The sequence below is a fragment of the Callorhinchus milii genome, unplaced genomic scaffold, assembly GCF_018977255.1.
Source record: "Callorhinchus milii isolate IMCB2004 unplaced genomic scaffold, IMCB_Cmil_1.0 Scaffold2, whole genome shotgun sequence".
Taxonomy (NCBI): domain Eukaryota; kingdom Metazoa; phylum Chordata; class Chondrichthyes; order Chimaeriformes; family Callorhinchidae; genus Callorhinchus; species Callorhinchus milii.
Window position 1 is genome coordinate 34,116,213 of NW_024704743.1, and position 26,288 is coordinate 34,142,500.

At 41.6% G+C, this 26,288-nt stretch overlaps 1 protein-coding gene across 1 annotated transcript; it reads right to left on the minus strand.

Moving 5' to 3' along the window:
• Positions 1 to 14,365, minus strand: atxn1a (ataxin 1a). The gene is made up of 2 exons (XM_007902615.2): positions 12,393 to 14,365; positions 1 to 4,209 (listed from the first exon to the last, which is right to left on the minus strand). The coding sequence occupies exons 1-2, from the start codon at positions 14,202 to 14,204 to the stop codon at positions 3,679 to 3,681; spliced, it is 2,343 nt and encodes a 780-aa protein (XP_007900806.1). The 5' UTR covers positions 14,205 to 14,365; the 3' UTR covers positions 1 to 3,678.
• Positions 14,366 to 26,288: the final 11,923 nt, after the last annotated feature.

A 26,288-nucleotide genomic window follows, 5' to 3' on the forward strand; every position in this document is an offset into this window, starting at 1 on the left:
TAGAGGAAACAGTTGCGGTTGGCACTGTTATTTTATTAGTACGAGTATACTGAAACAATAAACTTGTACTGGTATACAGACAATTTCTTTTAAAACAAAATTTGTTCAAAGTCTGGATCAAATATTATCATAATAATGAAATAACTTCTAACTAGAAAACCTGCAAGCACCATCAAAGAAAGGGACCATAAAATTCAATAAACAGACCCGAGTGTATCCTACAAATAGACACACCACGGTTAGAAAATAGAATATGAATTCTTCAATTTGTATAATTGTTTTTAAAAAAAGCTAGTGCAAGTACAATATTGTACACTGGAATTACAGAGAATACACACGTGTACGGAAAACGTCCCCCCTTTCACAATAAAAGCTCTCAGCTACGTATTTATGCACTGAAAAAAACTCTCCCGTCATCAGTAAGGTGCAAAACATTATTCCCTCCCCATTTTCCTGTATCTACTGGCCATTGCCATTATGTGACCACAACTTAGTCAGTCCATGAAGAAAACAAAAAAGACTTAAATGCCTCCTCTAATTGATTCTCGATGGAAGACTTAAAACTTTCAATAGGTACTAACAACCATAACATAAACTCAGCCGCAGCAGTTCATAATCTGGGAATTATTCACAAACTGGCTGCACGTTTTTAAAAAAAGCCTCTTTGTACAGTACTTCATCCTCGTCCACCGCCCGTACAGATCATCTTCTGGACACTACACATTAAAATGTACAACTAAATTTGAACCTTCAACTTCTCTTTCCATGTTTTCCCTCTCTTCAAATATATTACAAACAAGGATATGAAAGTCAAAGCTAGTTTCTAAAAAGTATCCCAGCCTTTCAAAAACAAACACTGTTAACTTCCACCAACATTCAAATCTCCGTGTGCAATAGGTTCACATGGGACCTGTGCTAATCACTAGGAGCGCGTGGATTGTTAAACCTCGGAAATCTGGACAAGGTTCCAACCAGATGCTACAAGAAAAGATCCGATCAGTAAAGTTAACACATTTTGAGGCGAGGTCTGTTTTTTAAAAAAAATTAGTGAAAAGTGCTGCTTCTGATTCTAATTGGTGTACTCGGTGCACACCAGCCCATCCCTGAGTAAGGAGTGAAAGGGTACTGCAGGTCTCTCCACTCGTGTGGCCCAGACAAATTAAAAAGGGTTGTTGTAGATGCAATCTCTACAGCTACCAGAAAGTCATTAATATTCCGCACAGTCTACACATAGATGGGTTACCCTGACTACCTTTGTGATTTTTTTTAATGTAATTGCCCACTACAAACTTTTAAAAAATAGGCCTATTTGTCAGTTTAACTATTGCAAATCAGACTTTTGTACAGAGGCACGTGGCTGATCTGGTTAAAACGGAAACGCTTTCTTTGCATTCTGAACCAGCTCTTTATTCATCAATGGATACCAGGGACTAGTTTAAAACAAACGGTAGCAGTACAATGAACACTGAAAAGAAACTAAATCGTTTTTTTTAAAAAAAGCTTAAAAAGTGAACTCTGCGCTATCTGATACATCTTGGCACATAAAAAGGTATTGCACATACTAATATAAGCAAATTTAGGGGGAATAGGTGTTTGGATACAATAATGTGACCTGACATTAATCTACCAACTGGAATTCTTATTTATAAATCAATACATTAAACAACTAACTGAATCATTCATATTGCTCCTGACTATTTCCTGTAGTGTTTCTTCAGTAGATCCAGTCAGTTAAACGAGTCCCTGCTTCCATGCTGGAAAAAACCCTAAGTACTATCACCTATTTAATGTATAGTGGTACTGATTGTTTTAAGCTAAACTCCCGTACGCTGTATCTCTGAACTCCACTGCTCCTCCACTTCAGTAACCTCTTACCATCTAACATTAGAAAAAGAAAGTCAATGCCCTGAGCAAAGTTAATGGAAGGGCTGATGTATTTTACTGAGCAGGAAACTTGTTTTTGTCACTGGGAACCCAGCACTAACCAAGCAGTGTGAATGTGCAATATAGTGAAAATAAACTGTCCAGCTAGTTTGGTGCATTGCTGAGAAATTTAATTAGAACCAACTTCAGCAATATTCAAACCACTTCCCCCACTTTTTTGTTTAAGATTTTGAATCAGCTTTGGATACAATATTAAAAGTTGCAAGTGCCTGCTACAAGCAAAGAAATGAGCTTCCCTTGCCAGCTAATCTTCAAGTCACTTGCACAAATCAAAGTTATCATCCTCGGTTACTTCCACAGACTGCTTTCAGTTTTTGTTTGAAAACCTATAATAAGGAAATTTTGTTCATTTTAAATACTGCATTTCTGATGAATGCCATGTTGAATGTTTTATATTATGTGCTTCAGAAAGCACTGTGTGTGTAGTCCAACAAAAAGAATCTAACTCAACCTCTACTTGAAGATGACTGAAAAGTAAGACCTAAATAAGTAAAACCCTGTACAATTATTTTTGTTTAAATCAGAAGATATATTGGTATACTGTGACATTTATGGGTAAAATATAATTAAGGTGAGAAAACATTTTATTATGCTGACTGAATCCATTTTTTAATTTTTTTTTAAAAAACTTCACTTTTCAGAACCTTGATACTTTTAAAATGGCAAGTTACTGAAAACATTCGTCCTTCCAGCCTTCCTAAGAGATTAATTTCATAGATATGACAGACTTTGAAATAACCACTCAACTTGATATCCCGAGAAACAACACTGTGGAAAGGTCCCAATGCTAAGGCAGGCCAGACAATCACTACATCTCCTCTTAAAAAGAAAGGTAGAAAAAACACATAGACAGATTCACTGTATGATTGTTAACTCTTAAGGTGTGCAAATTGCCAAATGCTTTAAAGTACAACAGGTAAACACCGGATAACCTACAATTTCTCGTCCAGCTTTCGCATCAACTCTCCTGGGTCTTTTTTTTTCTCTTTTGTTGAATCATTACATTTAAAAAAAGTGCTTTCCAATGAAGCAGTCTTTTAACGGACTACTGTTACTTTAATGTCTATCACTCACACAAGAATCACACGACTGACTCATTCTTCCAGACAACTTGAATCTACAATTGGTTCTAGGCTCAACGCCCTCCGAACCACTTCATTCATCAGTTTTCCTTTTTCTTTAAAATTCGGCATATCTAGTTCTATGTTGATAACAGTGTTTTAACAGATATCTTTTCTAAACTCGATATTTTGGTACAATGTTGAGCATTCAGACCAAGATATTCAGTAAATAAATATTACCGAATCGCAAGTGCTTAGACTTCCTGCCACTTCATTGCTGCGTTGCACAACGTTTAAGTAAGCACGGGGGAGGGGGGGGGGAAACAAAGTGGCACCAGTTTTCACTAATTATGAACTGAATTAAAAAAATGTTTAAAAAGCCAGTACCAGAGTTAAAGACAATAATGGATTCCAATCATGATACAAACAATCCAGGTGAGAATTTTCATAAGGGCATTCAATAAACAGTGAACAGTCAAAGCTATGTGGATAGAACATATTTACCACTCTCCTCCTTAAACACCATTTGAAATTATTACAACATGTTATTAACAAAAACCTAAAATAACAAGCAGATAACATGTAAATACTGGGGGGGTTTCTAGCCTTAAGTCTACAGTACAGTATTATAGGTTAAAAAAAATTCAACTACAGCCACTCCCCCAAAGTGCCTTCACTTGCCAATGTTGGACCGTCCTTCAATGCAAATTTTAACCTCCTGAGGAATGAAGGAAGGCTTGGGAAGATTCAAAGGCTGCTCTTCATCGGACTTCTCTATTTTTCGTGTTTCGGGAGCAGACCACCGTCTCTTTCTTGTTGAAGGCTTCCTGACTTCACTTTTGTTGAGCCAAGACCTTGCGGACTGCACTGTAATGGCCTCAGAAAACTTCAGTTCACCATTTTCTGAGACACCTGGGACACTTCCCTGAACAATCCCATTCTCCCGTTCCATGTGCCTGGACCTGCTGCCAGACAGACTATCATTCTTTGGGTGCTTCAGCAAGACACCAGTTGAGTCAATAGGCTGGCCTTTCTTTATAGAGCCGTTTTTCAGATTTTTCAGTGTAAGAGATATGCAAACGTCGCCAACAGAAAGTTTGGAACATGGTAAGCCAAAGAGCTGGGAGGTTCTCTCAGGACAACACGATGACCAGCCTTTCCCGAAAACAAAAAAAGGGTGCTCCACCAGAACGTCAACACTGACCTGGAAATGAAAGCAAAGACAGTCAATTTCTACACGTTTATACACAAGGCACAGAGTTTAACAAGCGCAAAAGCCTGCTGGCATTTTCAGTGCACCAAACCAACAAACCTATCTTAAACATCTAGTTAGATTCAGATAACGTAAAACAATGGTTACTGGACTTTACTCAAGAGTGAAACAAGCACTTTTTTCTCCGCTTTATCATTCTCAATTTGTTAATGAGTACGTTGGTTTTGTGGGATGCTGATCATTTCTTCAAATGATATTGTTCAATATCCGTCCTAAATGTACCTGGATTACCATTACAGTAATCAAATATATTATAATAAGAGCATGTTGCAATCTAATTTTTAGGTTTGGGTGAATACTGCATAAATTATTCATAGATTTACAGACATTATAGACCAGAAGGAAGCCACTCAGACCATTTAAACTATGCTGGTGCCGGCTTCCTCACTGGAGTTACAGGATATGCTCTATCTCAGTTCCTCTATAACCATTGTATATAGAAAACTGTAGCAGATGTCATTTCGCCATTCAAACAACTAAAAGAGAGCAAGAGATTAAAAAGTAGCTAGAAACAAATCTATGTCTGCTAAAACTACGGTACTTTAGCCAAAGACAGTAAGTTCTAAGTGAAAGTTTTATCTGTAATGCAATACGTACAAGAGCCTGAACTCTTTAAAACAGCAAAGTATAGCACTTTTTGGCAGGAGTAATTGCCATTCGCCAGCTACTGTGAATTTGTCCCTTTTACCAATATAGGGGAAGAATGAACATGTCAGGGGTAACACTCATGTGTGTTCGATCGTCTCGATGTTGTGAATGGCAAGTTTCCCCTCCCCCTTCCCTGGGGACCTTTCTGCTGGAGTAATAGCATTGCTGGTTTGCGTAGAGAGTCCGTCCCCCTCACTGCAGTGAGACATTTATATTTGCTGTTGGCAGTCCAGCTGTTTGTGTAGGAGTCCTGAAAATCATCATCTCCTCTGAAGGCAGCAGCCTTTCCCCTTTAAGTTTGCAGTACTGCCACTGCACCAGGGCTGCTTTGGTAGCTGTGGTGTAATCTAAAGGATGAAGAAGAGCAGGGCTGGAGTTCATTACCACTGCTGAAGTGTTGATCTGTGGGTACGCAGTTCCTGGTAAAACCTGAAAAGCTTTCTTCCCATTACATCCAGAGGAATCAAGGAATGACTGGGAAAGCAAAAGGCCACTGTGACTAGTATCAAAGTTTAAAAAAGTGATAAAAAGAATCTGACTTTCAGACCTGTGAAATAGTGTTCTGCAGAGATCATTACTCCTCACACAATCTGAAATCTCCACTATTTCTCTCCACAGCATTCCTGATTACTGCTTACACCACTTCTAAACTAGTCAACCAATTCTTCACTGTTTTACTTAATTCTATGTACACAATCCTCACAAATACTAACTCGTAATTAAGATGCAGCTAAGATCAGCTTACATTTCCTGTCAGTCATTTGTACAAAAACTGCCCTGACTACACAGAGTAGCAATGCAAGGACCAGGCTTGGTTTGAGAAATAAACACTTCCAGTGATGAACTTGTACATTGGTGTAGGAATTGCAGAATTATTAATAAAGATGTATGTTCCTGTACTGTAAAGCAACAGAAGTGGTGCTGGTTGTGGTAGATCAGTCCAATGCATCCACTTTAATAATATTGACCAAGGTAGGGAAGAGAGATGCTTTGTGAGGTTAACAAAAAGATTCGAAATTCGCATGTGTTGAGGCTGACCCACTGGAAAGGACATGATATCACAGAAGTGGAGATTGGCAACCAAGTAGATTTCCAAAACTTCTGTTGCAACATTCTAGGATGCACTAGTTACAAATCTTTACCCCAGGAAGGCAATGTGGTGAATAACCTACAGAGGGAGACAACTTAACCACCTTATGATAAAATGACATTTCACGTGTTTCCTTCAAGAAACAACTGTGTTCACATTCATCAGAGTCCAAGAGGTGGAGTTGATTGATACTGAAGCAAGGGTTAATTGACAATGAAACAAGGGTTAATGAACTGAAAGATGAAAAAGCAGACGACAACAAATTACATTTTTATAGCACCTTTCACGTCAGGAGGACGTACCAAAAACAGCCAAAAACAAAGTGAAAAAGAAACATGAGTAGGAACCTGTTGATTCCAGCATTCTCCCAATCCCAAATAAACTCCCAATCGCTTAGTATCGCTTAGTCTCCCTTCAACACCAACCCACAAAGCGGCCCTTCCAGCTAGAGGTCCAAGGGACTCGTTTGAACACCAGGTCAGTGAGCTCCGGCCTCCCGTTCAGCCCACCTTCATTTTAAGAGGCAAATTAGTTTGAGCACCGAGAAAAACAAACCAAACTAAAGTTACAACAACTTGGTCAGTAAATCGATTCACTAACTAAATTTCACCGCAAATCAATGGATAACATGCAACCAGAAAATGCTCATAAACTTGAGTATCCCGAGCAACATTTATAAGATGTTGTAGGTTTTTGGATAGGCTCCCATCACAGATCTTTTGATGTGGGAGAGAAACATAAAAGACAATGAGTTTATAGACTAGGCTGGACTCACTTTGAAGTTTCAAAATGCTTTCATCTTTTGATCTGAGCTGAACAGCATCTGGCACTTTATTACACCCACTCAGGTCAAACAATTCTGAGACTTCCCTTCCCTTTGGGTAAAGAAATGTCACATTTCATTGAGTTGAACTTGCTGGGATGATCCTGATGCATTCCACATGCTAATGTTCCACATCATGTGGCTGCGCATTTTTTCTGAAGTGCTGTACCTTCCTGATATGAATTAAAACTCATAAACTCTGAATGCCTAATGTACCAAGTTCATCAGTACTGAGAACAGATTGCCATCTCCTCCACTTCCATTTCAGAATGGCATGTTATGGTATCATGCAGAAAATCTCAAGCACTAGAAAAAACATTGCTCTCGACAATACAGGAAAGTTTGCAGAAAACAGTTACTTGAGATCGACTGACTTTTTCTGCAGCAATTAGAGCAAGTGGGTCTTGGGTTCAAAGCTAGGAACCTGTGAATGTGTTCCGAGGCACAAGTCCACGTGATGGGTGCTATATAGTTGCTGTTATTGTTGAATGATTCCCCTCACTGTTGGCAACCTATGCTAAATAATATAATACTGGCAATTGATATAACATCATTGAGACATCTCAAAGCGCTTCACAGAATATACTGTAAATGGGTTTATGTGGGAAGCTATAAGTGGTCTAATTTTGAGAGAAAAGAAAAAGAGAGGGTCCACATCTTTGATTCTGCACACAGCAATATCCCAACCCCAGCCAGGCTTTCAAAGCAGGATAGTTCTTAGGGTCTATATCGGTGAGAAATTCAGTCCCGCTATAATTTCTAGTTAGCAGTGTTTGTAGAGTCCTTCCAATCCCTGAAATTTCCCTCCCTCTAAAATGAAGCCTGTTAGAAACACATTTCTTCAGGTCAACATCTTTAAATCCCTGCTCTATTTTATGTCTGTGAAATGGTTCAATAAATTCATCCTATGTAAAAGGGCGATACAAGGAGCCATGCAAGTGTAAGCTGTTGCTCCAGGGAAACCTGGGATTGGCACATGCAACTTTCCTTACCTAACCCCTTTTTCCTCCTCCTCACAACCATGATTGTTAATATTATATATTCTGGTCGATATCATCTCTTATTATATGGAAAGATATTAAAAAGAGTAGGATCCATCAATTACTGGTTTTTAACTATTCACAATCCAGATAATCAAATGTCAAATCACAAGCTGAACACAGCTTGAGTTACTGTGTGAAGTCTCCAGGATTACTGTGCTTAGAGTAACTTAAGACTTCTTCTGACCTCTTTTCAGTGTGGCTGCGCTGACGATCTGATATGGGGGTGCAAGGCACTTCAAATGGGGCCTTTTTCTTTAAACAAGAAGCCTCATTTCATGAATTGTTCACAGATTGCAACAGTGAAAAATAATAAAGCCACTGGTCAAGATCAGCTATTTGAAGTCGACTTGAAATGAAACAGATTGTATGAACTACCAGCATAGACGGTGTGTAAGTAACGTATCATTAATCTCACCCTAATAATTCAGCACCCTGACTTCAAAGCAATTTCCCAGGATAGACACTTCAAAAGACAGCTGCTGATAGGTGCAGGTTTTCATACAGGGAGGGATCCCACATGCTCTGGTGTTAGCAATCGAAAGATCAGTTTTATCTCAACAAAGGAGGAATTTTTCCACTCCCTTCAAATCATCCATTTCATTTAAGAATGTGAGGGTATAAAGATCATTGCATGGGCTCTATCACGATTGAATAAAAACTATCCATTCAACTCTGCAAGATATTTTTCCTTTTGGGGATGGGGGAAGAGATGGAAGTTTAAATTGCTGCCATTTATGCCTCTCTGATGTCCTCCTGACATGAAAGGCACTATACCAAGTGAAAGTATTATTATTATTAAAATTCAGCAAGGGGGAATAAATATGCCAGATCAACAAGGGGGAATATATATGTGGGCCAGATAATTGGACATCATGTGATATCGGGAGAAGATAAGAGACTTTCAGAAGGTCCTTCGGCGAAGATGATCATTCTTCCTACTAACTCGACAGTTTTCCAGTTACAAATCAAGCCATTTCTTAAACGCGTTCACTGTCCTCACTTGAACCACTCTTCCTGGTAACACATTCCAGCTGTTGACTACCCTCTGTGTAGAGAAAAACTTCCTGGTGTCTGTCCTAAATTTTTCCTTCACAACCCTGAACCTGTGCCCTCTTGTCCTGCTGCCTTGGCATATCAAAAATATTGTTCAGGGTTTTTGTTCTGAATATTTCTAAAAGGAGACTTCTGAGATGTGCCTTTAAAAGGTTGTACATTAATGCTCATTCCTCAAATACTGGGGATCACCTTCAATGCTCTCTTTACAGCAGTTCTATGGCCTGTGCATTCCTATTAACACTGTGCACAGTATTCCCAGGTGCTGTTACCAGAATTTACACTATTCCCAGGTGCTGTTAACAGAATTTCAGCATGATTTCTGTGAATTTGAATTCAACTGATTTAGTGACGTAGCCCAGCTGTCATGTTTATTGCTGACTCATATTGTTTCAACATGGTGAGTGATGATTCAACAAGTATCCCACGTTCTCTTCCAACTAACTTCGCCCCATTGACAAATTTTATCCCATTCTTTGAGTAAGTGTGCCTAGTATTTTTGCTTCTTGGGCATTCAGCATCTCTGCCCCCACTCTGCAACTCTATCCCAAAATCCCTCCGCCTCACCCCCTCTCTTGCCTCCTTCAAGTCCCGTCTAAAGACCTTCTTCTTCGACCGTGCCTTCGGCCACCCTCCCACACCCCTCCCCACCCTTCCTGACCCCAACTTCCTGCTCAGGTCCAAAAACCTCTGACTGTCCAGCACCCTGAAACTTCTTCTGATGTGAAGGGTGTTATACAAGTGTAATTTGTTGTTGATTTGCCAGTGATCAACCCCAGTGCACATTTCATCAAACTCTTTTTGCAAGACCTTGGCTGTCTTCCTCTGATTCCAGCCATCATCTCCCTTAACCTGGTGATATCTGGGAAGTTAATTACCTTCCCTTCAGCCAGTTGCTAATCCATGACCATGTCCATGATTTATTCTTGATTCCCAATAGGAAGGAAAAGAGCAAAGACAAGAACAACAAATTGCATTTATATAGTGCCTTTCACATCAGGAGGACGTCCCAAGGCACCAGAAAGTCGAGAGTTTGCACCCGAGCTGGGGGGTTGGATTCAGGAGAGGTGAGGGTGGGAAGACAACCAAAGGTACAATCAAAGAGGAAGGTCTTGAGCTGGACTTTGAAGGAAGTGACCAAAAGGGTGAGGCAAAAAGGACGGCAGGATGGAGAAAAATAAAACCATGACAGTTGGTACAGCAGGAGCAGACCTAAACAGATTCTTTCCCCAAGATGGTATTTACAGAGTGCTCCTTTAACTGGAACAATACACATGTAACAAAAATGTTTTCTCTTTCTACAATAGGATAAGAGCTTTGCTTGTTGTTTTCTTGAAAGAAAACTGTCCCACAGGGATCGTGGAGCAATTATCTACGTTTAAGAAATCAGTTGGTAATGTGCAAGATTCGGGGTCATTTCAAATTACTTTTATGTGGGTGGGGATGCAAAGGGAGTAGAGAGTAAAACTTTGGTTTCTACAGCGGCAAGAAAATACAGAAAGAAAACAAACACATCCTGAGACTTCTGTATGGAAATGGCAGCACAGATGTTGACTTCTGGCTATGGTCAGCGCCTTGGGACGTCCTCCCGACGTGAAAGGCGCTCTATAAATGGAATCTTGTTGCTGCATTGGACTCTAAAAATGTATACATAGGATCAGGGAAAAGGGTACAAGAGCGGAAACAGAGAGCAAACAAGTTAGCAGCATCTTAATTTGAGAGGCATGGTTAACAGAATACCAATAACTCTACTGCTGGGTTGAGCTCTATCGCCTTGCAGTATGATTTACTTGGGCCACTCTAGAAATTACGATAGGGGATAATAATAATAATCCTTGCATTTGATATAGCACTTTTCACGTCTTCTAGATGTCTCAAAGCGCTTCACAGAACATACTGTAAAGTGAATTGACTGTATATTTGTGGGCGAAACACGGCAGCTAATTGCGCACAGCAGTGTCCCACAAACAGTCGGGATGGTTCACACAAACAGTACTTTATAGGAATTTGTTGAGCAATTTCCAGGAAATGTATATATTTTTTGACTGAGCAGCTGCTTACCTTAAACCTCCAGTTAGGATGTGAAAGGAGCTATACAAATGTAATTTGTTGCTGTTTTTGGATGGATATAATTCACTCTGCACCACCGCTGCCATCAGATGACATTCAGAGACCAGCACTGAGACAAAACATTCTGCCCTTTCCCAGAATGAGGATTTTAAGACACTGGCATAACTGATGCAATGTGTGTTTCTGCCTCAAAGGGCCATGAATATCAAATATTAAAGTTCTATTTAAAAGTAGGCAGAAGGGCTTATAGATACTTCAGGGGCATAGGGCAATGGGACACCAACACAGAGTCACAGGTCTCTGGTTTATAACCATTATTTCCCCAGTGTTCCTAATCTCACCTGCGGTATCACAAGAGAGACTTTACTGAGGTGAAGGAGAAGCAATTACAGCGCTAACCAATCTGTGATACCCTCACACATCCCCTTAAACCTAACTACAGAATAAACTGTGGAGGAGGGATTAAAACCTACACAGTGATTGGAAAGAATTTTGTTTTTAAACAAAGAGACATTTTCTCCTGTATGAGCCAAAATTCAGAGTGAAACCCAATGCACAATTTTTCTGTCAACAATCCAACAGTAAGCTTCATCCCAGACAAGTACATGAATTACCCATACTACAGACAGCAACTTGTTATCTTCAAATTTGTTACTTCGCAAAGAAGGTGTATGCAGCTGGATTTTGAGTGAGGTGCGTTGCACATACATTTGGATATGAGCAGTTTGAATGACGTTAAAATGAAGTTGATAAAGAAATCCAAGAGCTCAGGGTTCTTGAGGGTTGGGAGTCAAACAATGAACCTAAATTGTGTCAGAAAGAATTACCAGGTTTCGAATTTGTAAGCTTCAGCGTAGAATGATATAGGCTGTGGAGAAACCATAATATCCCAGTGGCCAGTCTACTGTGATTCAATGATACCCCAAACCTTTTAAAAGCCTGCACTTTTAATGCCACAAAGCATAGTCCTGGGCTCTACTCTACACCCAAAAAACACTCCCAAGATTTATGAATCTGTGGAAGTTTCAAACTGAAGAGTAATTTACCAAATAAAGTTCATATTACTATTTTGTTAATAGGTGTCAGCCTGGCTTCAGTTGGTATCAACCCCCTGGTTTGGGGCAGAAGGTTATCAGTTCAAGCATCACGTCAACTGTAGTGCTCCTACTAAAACCAGCTGATGCACCAACCAATTTTAAAGGAGGACGGAAAGGGATATGAAAAGATAGGAAAAGTAATCTTATGCGGATTGTTATGGTTTTTCCTTTAGCTGGAAGTTCACTTCAGATGGCACTTTAGTGCTGCCCTCAGGGTGAACTACTTTCACGACGCAAAGAGCTTCAGAATACCCAACCGTCCGATCGGTCTACGCGGTGTGCCTTCATACCTGTGTCCTGTGCTCTCCGACCGCAAACTGCAGAACAGCAAAGCCGCTGTTGTGGCCAGCCTCGACTCGCTCCACGGTGCTCGAGTCAATCTTCAGGTCGCTGCTGATCTCAGCGCTCTGTATGAAGTCCTCGGTCTTTAAGTCTTCGACTCGCTTGAGCTCTCCGTTAGCGAGCTGGATGATCGAGCCTTTCATGAAGTAGGGGGGCAGTTGGTTGGATGTGGTCACAGGGGAGCTGACTGACTGCACCGGGGGCAGGTGCACCTGGGCCTGCACAATGGTGGTGTGGTAGGCCGGCTGAGGGACAAGTGATTCGGGGTTATAGTTCTCGCTCTTGGGGGTGGCCGTGCTGACGAATGGGTGAGGCACTGCAGCAAACTGAGGAGACGTGGTCACAATCGTAGATGTTACTCCTGATCCATCGGCCGCCGAGCCACACACAGGAATGAGGGTGCCTGGGATCATGAGGTGCTGTTGCATGTTCCCGTGGTAACTAAGTGCTTGTTGCTGGCTGCTGATGTAGCCGATGAGAGGCTGTTGTGGAGCGGGATACACGGCACTGGAAGGTAGTCCTACTGGGAGATGTTGTGTGGGGTTATGTGTGGTCTGAATGACAGTATGTGGGGGAAAAGCTGCCTTGCCGTGATTTAAGTTAGTCTTATCGTACACTGCCAAAGGAGAGCTTTCCCTGTCTATGGCCTGTTGGACCTCCAGATCTGTAGTAGGCGTATGACTGTTCGGTATAATCATTACTGAGGTCCTGCGACCTAAAGTTTCGTGTGCATTATAATCAGCAGTACTTGGGTGGACAACCACATGGGCTCCATGCCTGATTTCATAGTGCCGAGCCATGGGCTTGCTTCCTGCCTTTTCCATGTTCATTTCTGTGTTGGGGGAGATGGCATACCTCCTGCTTTTTTCTATTTCGCCATTCAATACTTCCCTTCTTGAGACAACGTGCCTGGTGTCTTCAGCCTTCCTGGCAGACTCCCTCGATGTAACGTGGTACCCGGGATTGGCATACTGAAGGACTACCTGCGACGGGGCACTGACTGTGAGGCTGTGCGGAATCAGTGTAGAGTGAGAGTGCAGGGGTAGAGGGACTGCTGGAGGGGAGAGACATCGGGTCACGTTCGGAGAGGAGCTTGGAATCTGCATGTACTGGCTTTGCAACGAAGGAGGAGAAGATCTCGTGATCATTCCAGACGGCCTGATCATATGCTGCTCAACCTTATGCTGGGATGGGCCGCCCGTGTTGGTGAGGATGGTAGAGTAGGGTTCCAGGTGGGAATACTGAGACGGAGTGGCAGAAGAGGAGGAGGTCGTTGGGGAAATCAAAGGGGAAGGGATGAAGGCAGCAGGTCCCGGATATGGTCCACCGTAAGATGACCCAACGAACTGGAAAGCAGCGGGCTGCAGCTGGGCATACTGTACTGGAGACACGGAGGTTCCTGGCTGAGATAGTGCAGAGGATGAATAGACAGCACGAAGGTGCGTTACCCCAGGAGCCGCTCGAGTGTTGCCAGTTGACGAATAGTCCACGGGTGACGCTAGTGGTTTATAGAGTGCTACTCCTTGTGGTAAGCAAGTCTCCATCGCCATTTCTCCTCCTGTTTTGACATGTCCGTACCTCACGCCGACACTGCTTTGGCTGCTAGCTACGTTGGCGAGCCATGCTAGGTTTTCACTGCGACTGCTGTCACTCACAGGAGCTGCTGCCACCACCTTCTCCTCCAACGGCAGACAGCTGACAGGAAACTCTCGCTTTTTGGGTGGTAAGCATTCGTTGCTGCGCTCCTGGTTTGATTTCATTTTTATAGACTCACTTAGTGTCTGTTATGCTTGGATTCTAGTTTGAGAAATTGGATGTCACATTTGTTTTCTGGCAGCTCGACCCAAAATGATCCAAGAACTGCATGAGGCATCATTTCCTCTAGCCAGAATTTATTTTTTTACACACGCACAGCTGCTCTGGAATCTGAAATGAAAAGAGAGTTTCAAAACTTTCACACTTAGCAAACAAGAGGTATTTGCCAACTCAAGCAATGGTAAATTTACAAATTGCTGAAAACTGACAAGTTGTACTAACAAAGCTATGTACGTGGAGCCCCATTTATGCTTACTCCCTGCTCTGAAATGGGTTTCTTTAATCCAGGGCTTTAGAAATACAATCAGTGCAGATTCATTTCTCCACTCATTCCTCAATACTAACCTGCCAGGCAGGTGTAGTGCGAATAGAGTACCACAGAGCAATCCTCAATAATAGTGAAAGCAAGCTGCACTTCAGCAGACTCACAGTACGCCTTTTCATTCATTGGTATCACTGAGATCTTCCTCGTCTCGTTCATGAAAACCTGGCTGATTTAAATATTGGCTGCGGAGGAAAAGGGAGGATGGGAAAACAGGCAGGATGCTGTACAACTCTTCACAACTGGTTGCAACCAGCCTGAAACCCAGGACGAGGCTGATGCCTTTTCATACTAGCACCTTAAATTCCAACAGTGTTTGCCATTTCAACCTGGAAATCAAGTAGGCTAAATGGGTGTGCATACTATCACATTGTGTATTACTGCTTACAAAGATGATCAAATTTCTGAGCTTAATTCTGATCAACATGAAAGGCAGAGAATACTTCCTATTTTCCAACTCAAGTTCTCACTAACGTGCAACACATGTTAATTATTTCATTGCACTCACAGTATCACTACAAACCAAGGGGAATAAAACAAAACAAAATACTACTTTTCAAACGGTTATAACTGGTGGTGGTACAATCAATAAATAAATCATTAATTGTAACAGGCCTTTGGAATTTAGAACTTTGTTTCTCTAACTAAACTGGGATCTTTCACTGGGAACAGCAATAGTTATAAAATGCAGCTGAATCTCTGCTATGGCTTGTGGGTAAGAGCTATAGTTACAAGAACATGCCCAGGCTACAGATAAACTCTTATGAGTATTTTAAAAGCCCTATCCAAGCTGTGGTTGAATTTAGCTCTTCCAGAAACTCAACTTGCCCCAAACTCTTACTAAAAATAACAGGCGGGTCTTGGACTTACAATATGTGATTCACACATAAAAACTCAAACTAACACATTACTATAAAAGAAAAGACAGTATTGTCACGAGTGTGCTCTAGATTACTTTGGGAGAAACTCACAGGGTTGACAACATTAATTTGCACATATATAACAATAGTTATTTGTGTATTTGATGTAACGCCTTATCATGTTATTATGGGATACACTGTAGAGTGGTGTGACTGTTTGTATTTTGTGGGCTAACCCTACTGCCAAATTTTGTGCACTCCAATGTCTCACAAACAGCCTTGGAGTGAGTGACACATTTTTATTTGGGGGGAATGCTAGCCAGGGCATCAGGACAAACTCTCTTCTCTTCTTACCTTATGCTTAGCTTTAAAAGTGGCTGTATTTCCAGTTACAGAGGGGGGCAGCTGGTTGCATAGCTCAGCTGCCCAAACAGGGCAATAAAGCAGATTGACCTGTGTATTAATTAGTTTGTAATCTTTTGGGAAAGACATAGAAGCTAGAAACAATGTCAGACATTGGGGTCTATTGTCCACAAATACATGCATATTTCACGCCAGGTGTAAAGCCTGTGTCACAAATTCCATAATTAATAACCAATGAATCTTGACTGTTAATTATGTAATTACTCATTTTCATTGTACGTTCATTACCTAATCTGGGGTACCTGTTATTTCCATTTGTGAACACACGGTTTACACATAGCGCATAATTCTGGGGGGGTCAGATGGGTGTCTGACGCATGCGGAAACCCATCACAATGCTTAAAAGTATCCAAACCAAATTATACCTTATATATCAACTATACATGGAAATTCCAGAGATGGTTATTGGAATGGAATGTGGACTCTCTCCCTGGAGGAACGCATCTACTTACCTAATGGAAAGTATTAGGTGCAGGTTGGCAAGAGCCAAGGCTTGGGGTGTGCATTTGGCTGGTTAGCTGGAAACTATCCAGCTAAAATCACATTCCTTGCTAATGAAAGTACTGTCTGGTACGCTTTCCCGCTGCTTGTCCATTCCGGACCACCCTACCTGTTAGTACTTTGGCTTGCAGGGTTAATGGGAACTGAATGGGAAGAGTCCCTGCCCCCAGTGACTGGTCTGCCCCTCCAAGTCCTACTGATGATCCAGGCTGGTTGTGCTGTCATCAGCAGTGCCCTGGAGTATTGTGGACCCGCTTGGCTCAGAAACTGGACTATTGAGACCGCCACAGAAGTTTTGCTCAATTCTGATATTGGGTTGCCGGACACGTCAAGCACCTCAGAATCATTCCTCCTATTATGAAAAGTGTCTTGTAATATAGGAGTGGTACCCACAGTAGTCGGTTTCTGAATCACATGACAAAGTTCTGTAATATGAATACAATAGTACCGATTTCTAAACGTGTGAGTGCGTGTTAGGGAATAGAGTTTTCTAGGTCAGATAATTGGACAGGTGGGGTGTGTCGGGTGGAGTATAAATACCAGCTCAAACTAGTTGGCCCAAATGACCAGTTTCCATGCTGAATCTCTTTATGAAAGTGTATGTATGCGCACACTCACTCGTGCATATATCTGTGCAGCAGAGCTATCAGAATGCAAACTTTACGTGTTATGAGAAGTGCCTCGGAGGAAGTGAGAAGCAAAACTCAAAAAAAAAACAGGGAAATTTTAATTATCTGAACAGCTTATTTGTAGCTCAAGCATTTACAGAAGACATCACTCTGAAAGATACAGGTATTGACAATTTTGAAAGGACACATTAAGCCACGTCATTGTCCAAAAATACTTCAGCAGTAATTACAAAGATTTTCTTTCAATATTAAAAAGAATTTACATCCTGGAATTATGTGACTGAAAAGGTACAGACCAGATCAAGAAGGATGATAAATGAATCATTGGGTGGATGTTGCCAGGCACTGAGAAGACAGGAACTGGTAAACCTTCCAACTGTTCCCACTGAAACACATCAGCTATTTTGTGCATGTTATCTAGAAACAGTTGGCTGTTGGGAGTGTGCCACCGACTGTAACACAACCTCAGCAGTTCTGGTGACTGTATAAACAACAAGAGCTTTGCTTGCACGATTCAGGATGTCATTAAGACGCTCTCCCTCGCCCCAACTTTGTTACAGTGCCGCAATGCACTCCCAGCCAACTGTTGTACTATATATAGCACTGTACATATTATGAGGTCCACGTCAATCACATGGGTTATGGGACTAATGGGCATTCACTAATGTACAGAAGCAAACACAACTCCAAGCTCAATCATAAATCAACCATCCTACTACATGATTATTCCTTGCATGGATGTTTGAGAGGCTTTACCGTGTGCATATCTTGTTTGCAAATGACTGCTATGTTTGCATATAAAATACCATCACTATAATTGACAGTAATTAGCGTAACATTTTCAAGTGATAAGGCACTATATAAATGTAAGTTCTTTCCTCCCTTCTTCCCTGAACCTACAAGCCTTGCTGTTTCTCTGGAGTGCAGCCATGCTCTGGTATCTCACCTGGGTGTCCATTCTTTATGCGTCAATCAATGAGTGTGGCTAGAGGATCTAATTGTAACATCACAGCTGAGCTTATAATAGATTTTATATATATATCGATTATATAATAATAATCCTTACATTTGTTATAGCGCCTCATCACGTCTTCGAGATGTCTCGAAAAGCTTCACAGAATATACTGTAAGTGAACATGGCAGCCAATTGCGCACAGCAGTGAGCACACTAGGTGTGGGACAGCTTGACCTGTTCTTGTCTGAATCCCCACATATAAACTTCCAGGAAGGGTCAGTAAACAATCAGCAGCAGGAATAACGTGCAAGCTTGCTTCTATCCATTCCAGGGACATTGAGGTCAATTAAGCATCCCCGCTGCTACAGTGACTGAGGTCAGCAATATCCTATCACAGCAGAAAGCAGATTGAAACAGAGAACATGATATACATAGCACAATGCAACATCACATGCACTTACCACTGAGTCATTGGGAAGGGAAGCACTTCTGTTTTTACAATTAGCTTTTGAGACTAATGTATAGTAGAAGGAACATCAGTTGTATTCACAATTGAATGGTGTTCTCTATCAGTCATTTCATTACTGTGCTTTAATTGAAAAATTAGCATGCATCAGCAACTTGAACTTATAGAGCTGCCTTCATGCAGAGTGGCGGCTCAGAGCATTTAACAGTGATGGAGCTTGATACCGAGCTGGGGAGAGGAAAAATAGGTGTCCGTAAATTCGACCGTAAATTTGAGTCAGACCCACGTGCTTATTTGCAGCTCTTACTCATTTTAATCAGCATGTAGGCAATCACTTTGTACTCTCCCTGCATAGAAACATTCTTGCTTAAATCTGGGGCATTCAAAGCTTCTAAATGAAGCTGTATTTTAATGTTAAAGTGACACTGCAGCCCAGGGACACATCCTATTCACAAATTTGAAACAGCAAAGTGTTGCTTTTCCGACAGTGGAAAATAATTTTAGACATGCTCAAGGGTCTAAAAGCCAACTAACCCTCAGACAGATGAACTATAACCTGGGGCGCTTAATGAGACAAGACAGGAGACTTGTATAGTGCTGATAGACATTATGAGGGAGTCGATCACCAATGGGGAAGTTCCAACAGACAGGAAATGAAAGGTGGTAGGGCCATACTTGGCAACTACAGACCAATTAAATCGAGCCTAACAATCAGCAAACTAATAGAATCGATCATAAGAACCAAAACGGAAGATTTACCTATAGGAAAATAACCTAATAAATAATAGCCAGCAGGGCTTCGGAATACTGATAAATTCAGCCCAATAAAAGAGAGAATAAATAATCAGTAATGGTGTCAACTGTATATTAAAAGTCACAAATTACAGTAATGCTATAAATCCAAAACAAACTAATTGTAGGGGAGAAGATTCTTACGGACTCGTCTTTATAACATTGCTCAGCACTGCACAAGGGGGTACAGACTGGACGGTTGAAAACTCAGTTCTATGCTGTTATCTGATACCAGCTGAAGTAGTAGTTGGGCTATTTAGTAAGAGGAAAAACAGTTAGGTTTCCAGCTGCTAATCGTGATTCAGAGATCCCTGCTGGAAGATATGTGTGTGTTTATATTACATATAAAAATTATATCTATTGGTATATCAACACATATATATATATATATATACACTTATTAGTCAGCATCAGACTCCGTTGAAATGCCTCACACACAGACACACTCTTCCCCCTCCGCTGCAGTCAAATAATCTATCAACACTCACTTGCAAGCCACATATACGAACAATCACCACTGTGCCGCATACTAGAGTGAAAAGGAGTAAGCCTCCAGGGGGACGGGGAGAGAGAAATTGGACTGAGAAAATTGCTGGAAAATGTTTCAAAAAGTAACTTTGCCTTGATGTGGTGGAAAAGTTGATTGTTCAAATTCCAAGAATATATTGTAGGTGAATTGTGGGAGGGAAAGGCATTTTTTGCCAGAAATGAAATTGGTTTAAGCCGCACCCATTAATAACGAACCTAGCACTGCCACAGTAATGCCAAACTGAAACGGCTCACACATTCTGAAGCAATACTACACTCGATCGTTTTTACACTACCCATCCATCTTGTTTTTGTTGCAAATGTAATGACGCCCATTTCGCTGGAGTTGTAGCTAAATGAACACCAGCACAGCCCAGGAACAAATCCAATTTGTCTCTTCTGCACAGCTGCAACTGAAGAGAGCAAATACGGCCGATACTACCCACACAGCTCAAAGTGAAGGCACTTTCAGTCGACTCTGCTTAATACTCTTCTGCCAAAAACGCCCATTGTGCAACCTCTTTGGTCAACTTGCCACATTCTACTAGACAACCCAAAAAACATATTGTCGGTTTGGTACTAAAAATAATATCTGCAGTTACCGAGTCACTAAGCTTTACTTTGGTATTGAGAAACTATCCATAAATCTGATGCCAACAAATCTCAATGAGTTCTGGGGACACACACTGAAACACACATAGACACACTGAAACACACACGCTGAAATAACACAACACACACACAGAAACAAACACACAGGCATATGAAACTTACACATTGAATCACACCCACACACTGAAATAAATCTGTATTGTGTCCAGAGAAAAATCTCGGAAGCACCAAAGATAGTTTCTCAATACCAATCTTAACCTTCTGTATGCAAGTGCGATCCACTGAGGAGGAGACTGCACTAGCTAAAGAAAACTGGGAGAATGGATGATCCAAACTTTTGTGAATTTTAATCTATCCTCTTTAGTGAATGATGCCAATGTGATACCAGAACATGTTTCTATGCATAAATGAACATTGACATTTTTCTGGAGAAAGCCAGCCACAGCTGACAGAGGTCATCAAGTCTTAGTGTGGCCCCAAGCCAGCATTGCCCCGCATGTCAATCACTGTACCATAACCCTTGACTTGGTCCAGGGGAAAGCAAGGTGTAAATAAATACAGTACAACCTGTCCTACACTCTTGTGATGACCAACAAAGAAACGGTTTTCATCAGATCAAATACAGAAGTTTTACTGAGCATATTTGAGCTTCAGTGTGGATCAGGGGAAAAAAAGCTTTTGTGATAAATGGGAGTTTTGTAAGAATAATCCTTGCATTTGATAATCCTGCGCCTTATCCCGTCATTGAGAACTCTCGAAGTGCTTCACAGGATATACAAGATATACTTTAAATTCACGTGGCTGTGTTTATTTTGTTGTCTCGCTCAATGCAATAAGGTTGCTTGTCATTGCTCTATTTGTTTGACATTTAACTAACAAATAAAACTTTACATTTGACATACAACAACTCGCATTTATATAGCGGCCCTAACGATATAGTGCTTATAACATCAAAATGTTAACTTCATAATCATTTAATTAATGTTAAATGTAGTAACAACAACAAAATTAAATTTGTATAGCGCCTTTCACGTCGGGAGGACGTCCCAAGGTCCTGGACAGACAGAGTTACGAACCCGAGCTGGGGAGCGGGGTGGGGGAATGTGGAGGGTGGGGGGGAATCAGGGAGATCGAAAGCACGGTCGAAGAGGAGGGTCTTAATAATAATAATAATAATAATCCTTGCATTTGATATAGCACTTTTCACGTCGGGAGGACGTCCCAAAGCGCTTCACAGAACACACTGTAAAGTGAATTGACTGTATATTTGTGGGCGAACGCGGCAGCCAATTGCGCACAGCAATATCCCACAAACAGCCGTAGATTGAAAATGACCAATTTATTATTGTTTTTTGTTTTTTGGAGGGATTATTATTAGGCTCTGTGTGGAGTAAGGAAACTTGCCCAAGGTTTCTCCCTCTGCCTGGAATTGAACTCAGGTCTCTCGCTTGCAAAGCGAGTGCTCTAACCACTGAGCTACAGGACTCTTGAGGTGGGACTTGAGGATCTTCAGTAACTATGTATTTCTGGGCAAACACGGCAACCAATTTGCGCACAACAATGTCGGCAACAAAAAGCCATGAAGTGAGTGACCAATTTTACTTTGGGGATTGTAGGCCACAATACTTTGGGGATTGTGGGCCAGGACATCAAGAGAAATTCCTTTCTCTTTTCAAATAGTGGAATAGAAACTTTAAGTCTCACCTGAACAGGCAGACGCAGAGGTGAGAGTGCTGCCAACTGAGCCAGGCTGACACACGTCACCAAGGGAAGCATGTAGATGAAGAAAAGGACCACGGAAAGAAACCCTAGAATCACCAGATGTGGCCATACCAGGGAGGGGCCGAGAAGAAAACATTAGAAGAGACAAAGTGAAGATGCTGGGTCAAGTAAGAATGAACCAGGAAAGTGCAGACCTTTGAGATGTACCAAAGAGGAGAGACCGTGGAGAATGACACAGTTGTCAACAGCAGCGTTGAAAGCAGACAAGAAATCCAGGGGAACCAGGAAACACAGGGAGCCCTAATCACAGATCGAGAGGATGTCATTTGTATCTTTAACTAGGCCTGCGTCAGTGCTGTGGGCAGAGCAGAATTGAAGAGAGCGATGGGAGTGGAAGGAGCTGGGAGGCACAACATGTTCCTTCAGTCCCAGAGGAGAAAATGCTATGAACTGATGCAGGCTGACATCTAATTTTACCAAATAAATACAGTTAAACAACCCACAAAATCTTAAATCTATCCTTAAAGTTCGTACAAATTTCAGACCGTGGCCACTGAGTGGTGCCACAGGTTTAGGCTCTGCCTGGCTGGCTCAGTTAGTAGCAATCTCATCTCTGAGTCAGAAGGTTGTGAGTTAAAGCCCACAAGGGGACTTTGAGCTCAGTCTAGGTGGACACTCGAATACATTATCACTGCATTATCAGAGGCTCTGTCCTTGGGATGAAATGTTAAAACCAAAGTCCCGCCTGCCTGTTCATGTGGACATTAAAGATCCCATTACACTATTCTCTCAGTTTCTTGGCCTGTGAGTTAAATTGGTGATTGTGTCATGGCTCTTTGTGGGACATTGCTGTGCGCAAGTTGACTGCCACATTTGCCCACAAATTCACAACCACTGAACTTGACAGCCATTACCTATGAAGCACTTTTTGTCATTATGGTTATATTAATGAGTCTCCCTGTGTAGGCCTTTCATTTATACTCTGAGTTGCTGCTAAATGCACACTATAAATACTGAATTACAAGATACATTATTGTCTTTACGTTAGTCAGCTCATTACTTATCCAAATTTCGGGATATTTTCTTCAGAGCCTACCTTTCTGAAAGATTTAGATCATTAGTTTCTTTTTTTAACAATAACAAAACTTGATTTTTGGAGCTTCAGCTGGTTTCAGCTCTCAGCCACTATTTCAGTTTTCACCCTGTGCGTTAGAATGTCTCTCCAGACTGAAAGAGTTTGAAACTAGGCCCAGCAAGTTAGTGCAATACTAAATTGTTCAACAACTGCTCATCTCATCTTGTCCGAAGCACTATCTTGCATGAAGGCCGCTATATTAATGCAAGTTGTCCTGTAACTTTGGTTTAAAATGTGGGATGTACAACTGCCCAAGATCCTAACATGTCATTATTTTGGCCACAAAATATACAGTCAATTCACTTTACAGTATATTCTGTGAAATGCTTTGAGACATCTCGACAACATGATAAGGTGCTACATCAAATGCAAGGATTATTATTTATTATTATAATCTAAATTTTGATTTGGTAGATAAAGGAATATAACTTTTAATGCTGTTTAGCATAACTGTTTGGAGCTTATTCTAAGGCTTCTGGGGGTAGTTTGTGCTTTCAGGGGACCAACATGTGGCAGGGAAACTATGACCAGTAATTAGATTCTCAGAAGTAGTAGATATGAAGTAGGGTTTATGAAGAGAATATCTGTGTGTTTCAAAAATCTGTATTATGCAATTAAAATAGTCACATGTCAAATTCATGTGCGTCTGCATGAGAAATAATCAAAACCAACATTTACTGAAGAAATTACTGTCCTAGAAAACTAGCACACATTTATAAAACTACAAAGTGTTCATTTTTCTATTGTGTAACACACCATAGAGAAATTTCAGCAACTACTCCAAAAGATAGGCCTCTGTATTTGTACAATGCTCTGGCCAGGCTGTGCTTTGAGTAAATGTTCTGGTCTCCATGGCATAACACCCTTAGAGCCTGGAGATAGTACAGAGGAACAATGAAACTGATCAACAGTGTTAGAGGGATGAGCTATGAGCCAAGAGAAAATTGCGGAAATATGTGCCCCAAATTGTGGGGGGATTTGGCAACCTATGCGGACAATTGTAGCAAAGTTTGGGGTAAAATTGTGGAAATTGATTGGTGCTATTGAGAGGCACATTTTACTGCTAACCTACATTTTTTCACTTCATCGATAAAAACTAAACATGAGGAATTAACAACAACAACAACTTGGATTTATATAGCACCCTTCACGCAGGGTGCCGTCCTGGAGCGCTTGATATAACACATCATAGATTGTTGCAAAAAAAAACAATCTACTGATGCTTTCTTTAACAGAGATACACACACTCATAGACACAAAGAGACATAAGCACAGAGAGAGACACACACACACTCACAGAGAGACAGACGAGGGACAAACAGAAGGCCGGAGCCTGGCGAGAGGAGGCTGCGGGTGGTGAAATTGGAGGTAAGCAGGTTGGATAGGTAGGGAGGTGCGAGGGCATGAACGAATTTGAAAACGAGTGAGAGGATCTTCAAATCAATCCGTTCGGTATTTGGGAGCCAGTGAAGCCTGGCAAGGACTGGTGTGATGGGGGTATGGAGTTTTGTGCGGGTGCGGAGAAAAAGTTTTGAATTAGTTGAATTTTGTGTTCGGTGGAAGTGGGGAGACCAGCGAGGAAGGCATTGGAATAGTCCAGCCAGGAAGGGACAAAGCTGGGGACGAGGGTTTTGGCTGTGTTGGTTGTGAGATATGGACAGAAAGGGGCAAATGTGACGGAGGTGGAAAAAAGCGGTCCTGGTCAGGGAACGGATATGGGGTAGAAAAGAAAGCTGGGGATTGAACCTGACGCCTAAGCTGCACACAGGTTCAGAGAGTCTGAGGAAGAGCACGAGGAGGTTGAGGAGTTCAGACTTGCAGGAGAGAAGACATTGACGGGAGCCAAAGAGTATGGCTTCCGTCTTGCCAACATTCAGTTGCAGGAAATTTGCGCTCATCCAGGCCTTGATGTCCGTCAAACATCAGGACTGGGAGTCGAAGCTGGAGTACGAGAAGTAGATTTGTGTGTCATCTTCAAACATGTGTAAGTTGACACCATGTCTGCGGATGACATCGCTGAGAGGAAGAGTGTGGATAAGGAAAAGAAGGAGCCCAAGGATGGAGCCTTGGGATAATACAATACTCAATGGTTACAGGTTACTTCACTTGATAAATAACTGACTAGACCAACACAGCACCACAGTACTTCTGGGAGTCCTTCATTTCAAGCACTGTCTCCAGGTTCAAAGCAGGAGGGTGACCCCAAAATGAGCACTACCTACATTTCAATAAACCTTACTTAATCTTAAAAATATGTGAATAAATGCTGGTTCTATAAAGAGGTTGCATTGTGCACAAATAGCCCAATTGATACGTAGGACAAATGCACATTGATAGCATGACTTAAAACGATCCTTGCAAGTGAATGAGCAGATTGCACTGCCCTGAATCCTGCAATACGGCTCATCCTGTGACCAGCACATTGTTCTGCCGCTGATGGCAGGGATGCTGTTGGTGAAACTATGCTGAGACATACGTTTTGTCCCTTGTGATCAGCTCATTCCCACCATCGGTGTATCAGCCTGGTTCAGTTGGTAGAACTTTTCAACTCTGTCAAACGGTTGAGGGTGCAACCCCACCTTGGGACTTATATAGTCTAGGCTGACACTTCATTGTTGGAGGTACCATTCGTCAGATGGGATGATAAGTTGAGGTTTCATCTACCTGGTGGCTTTAAAGACCTCATTACTATTTGAAAAGAGAATGGAGTTCCTCCTGGTGACCTGGCCACCAATCCCTTAGATAAAAGCGATTATTCATTTCATGACTGTTTGTGAGTCATTGTGCGCAAATTGCTGAACTGCTGTTTTACTGCTTTTGAAAATGTTAACCACACATTTGTCACCTCCACCATTCGTAAAATCCAATTAATTCAAAACTCCACTGCCCATATCCTAATCCGTAGTAAACTCCGCGCTCCCATCACTCCAATCCTTGCCAGGCTCCATTGCCTCGCTTTTGCAGAACAGATCCAAGATTCAAGATCCTCACACTCACATAGAAATCACTTCATACTTTCAACCCTACCTCTCTGACCTGCTTACACCCTACTCTACTACCAACCCCTCACCATGTTCCCACCCA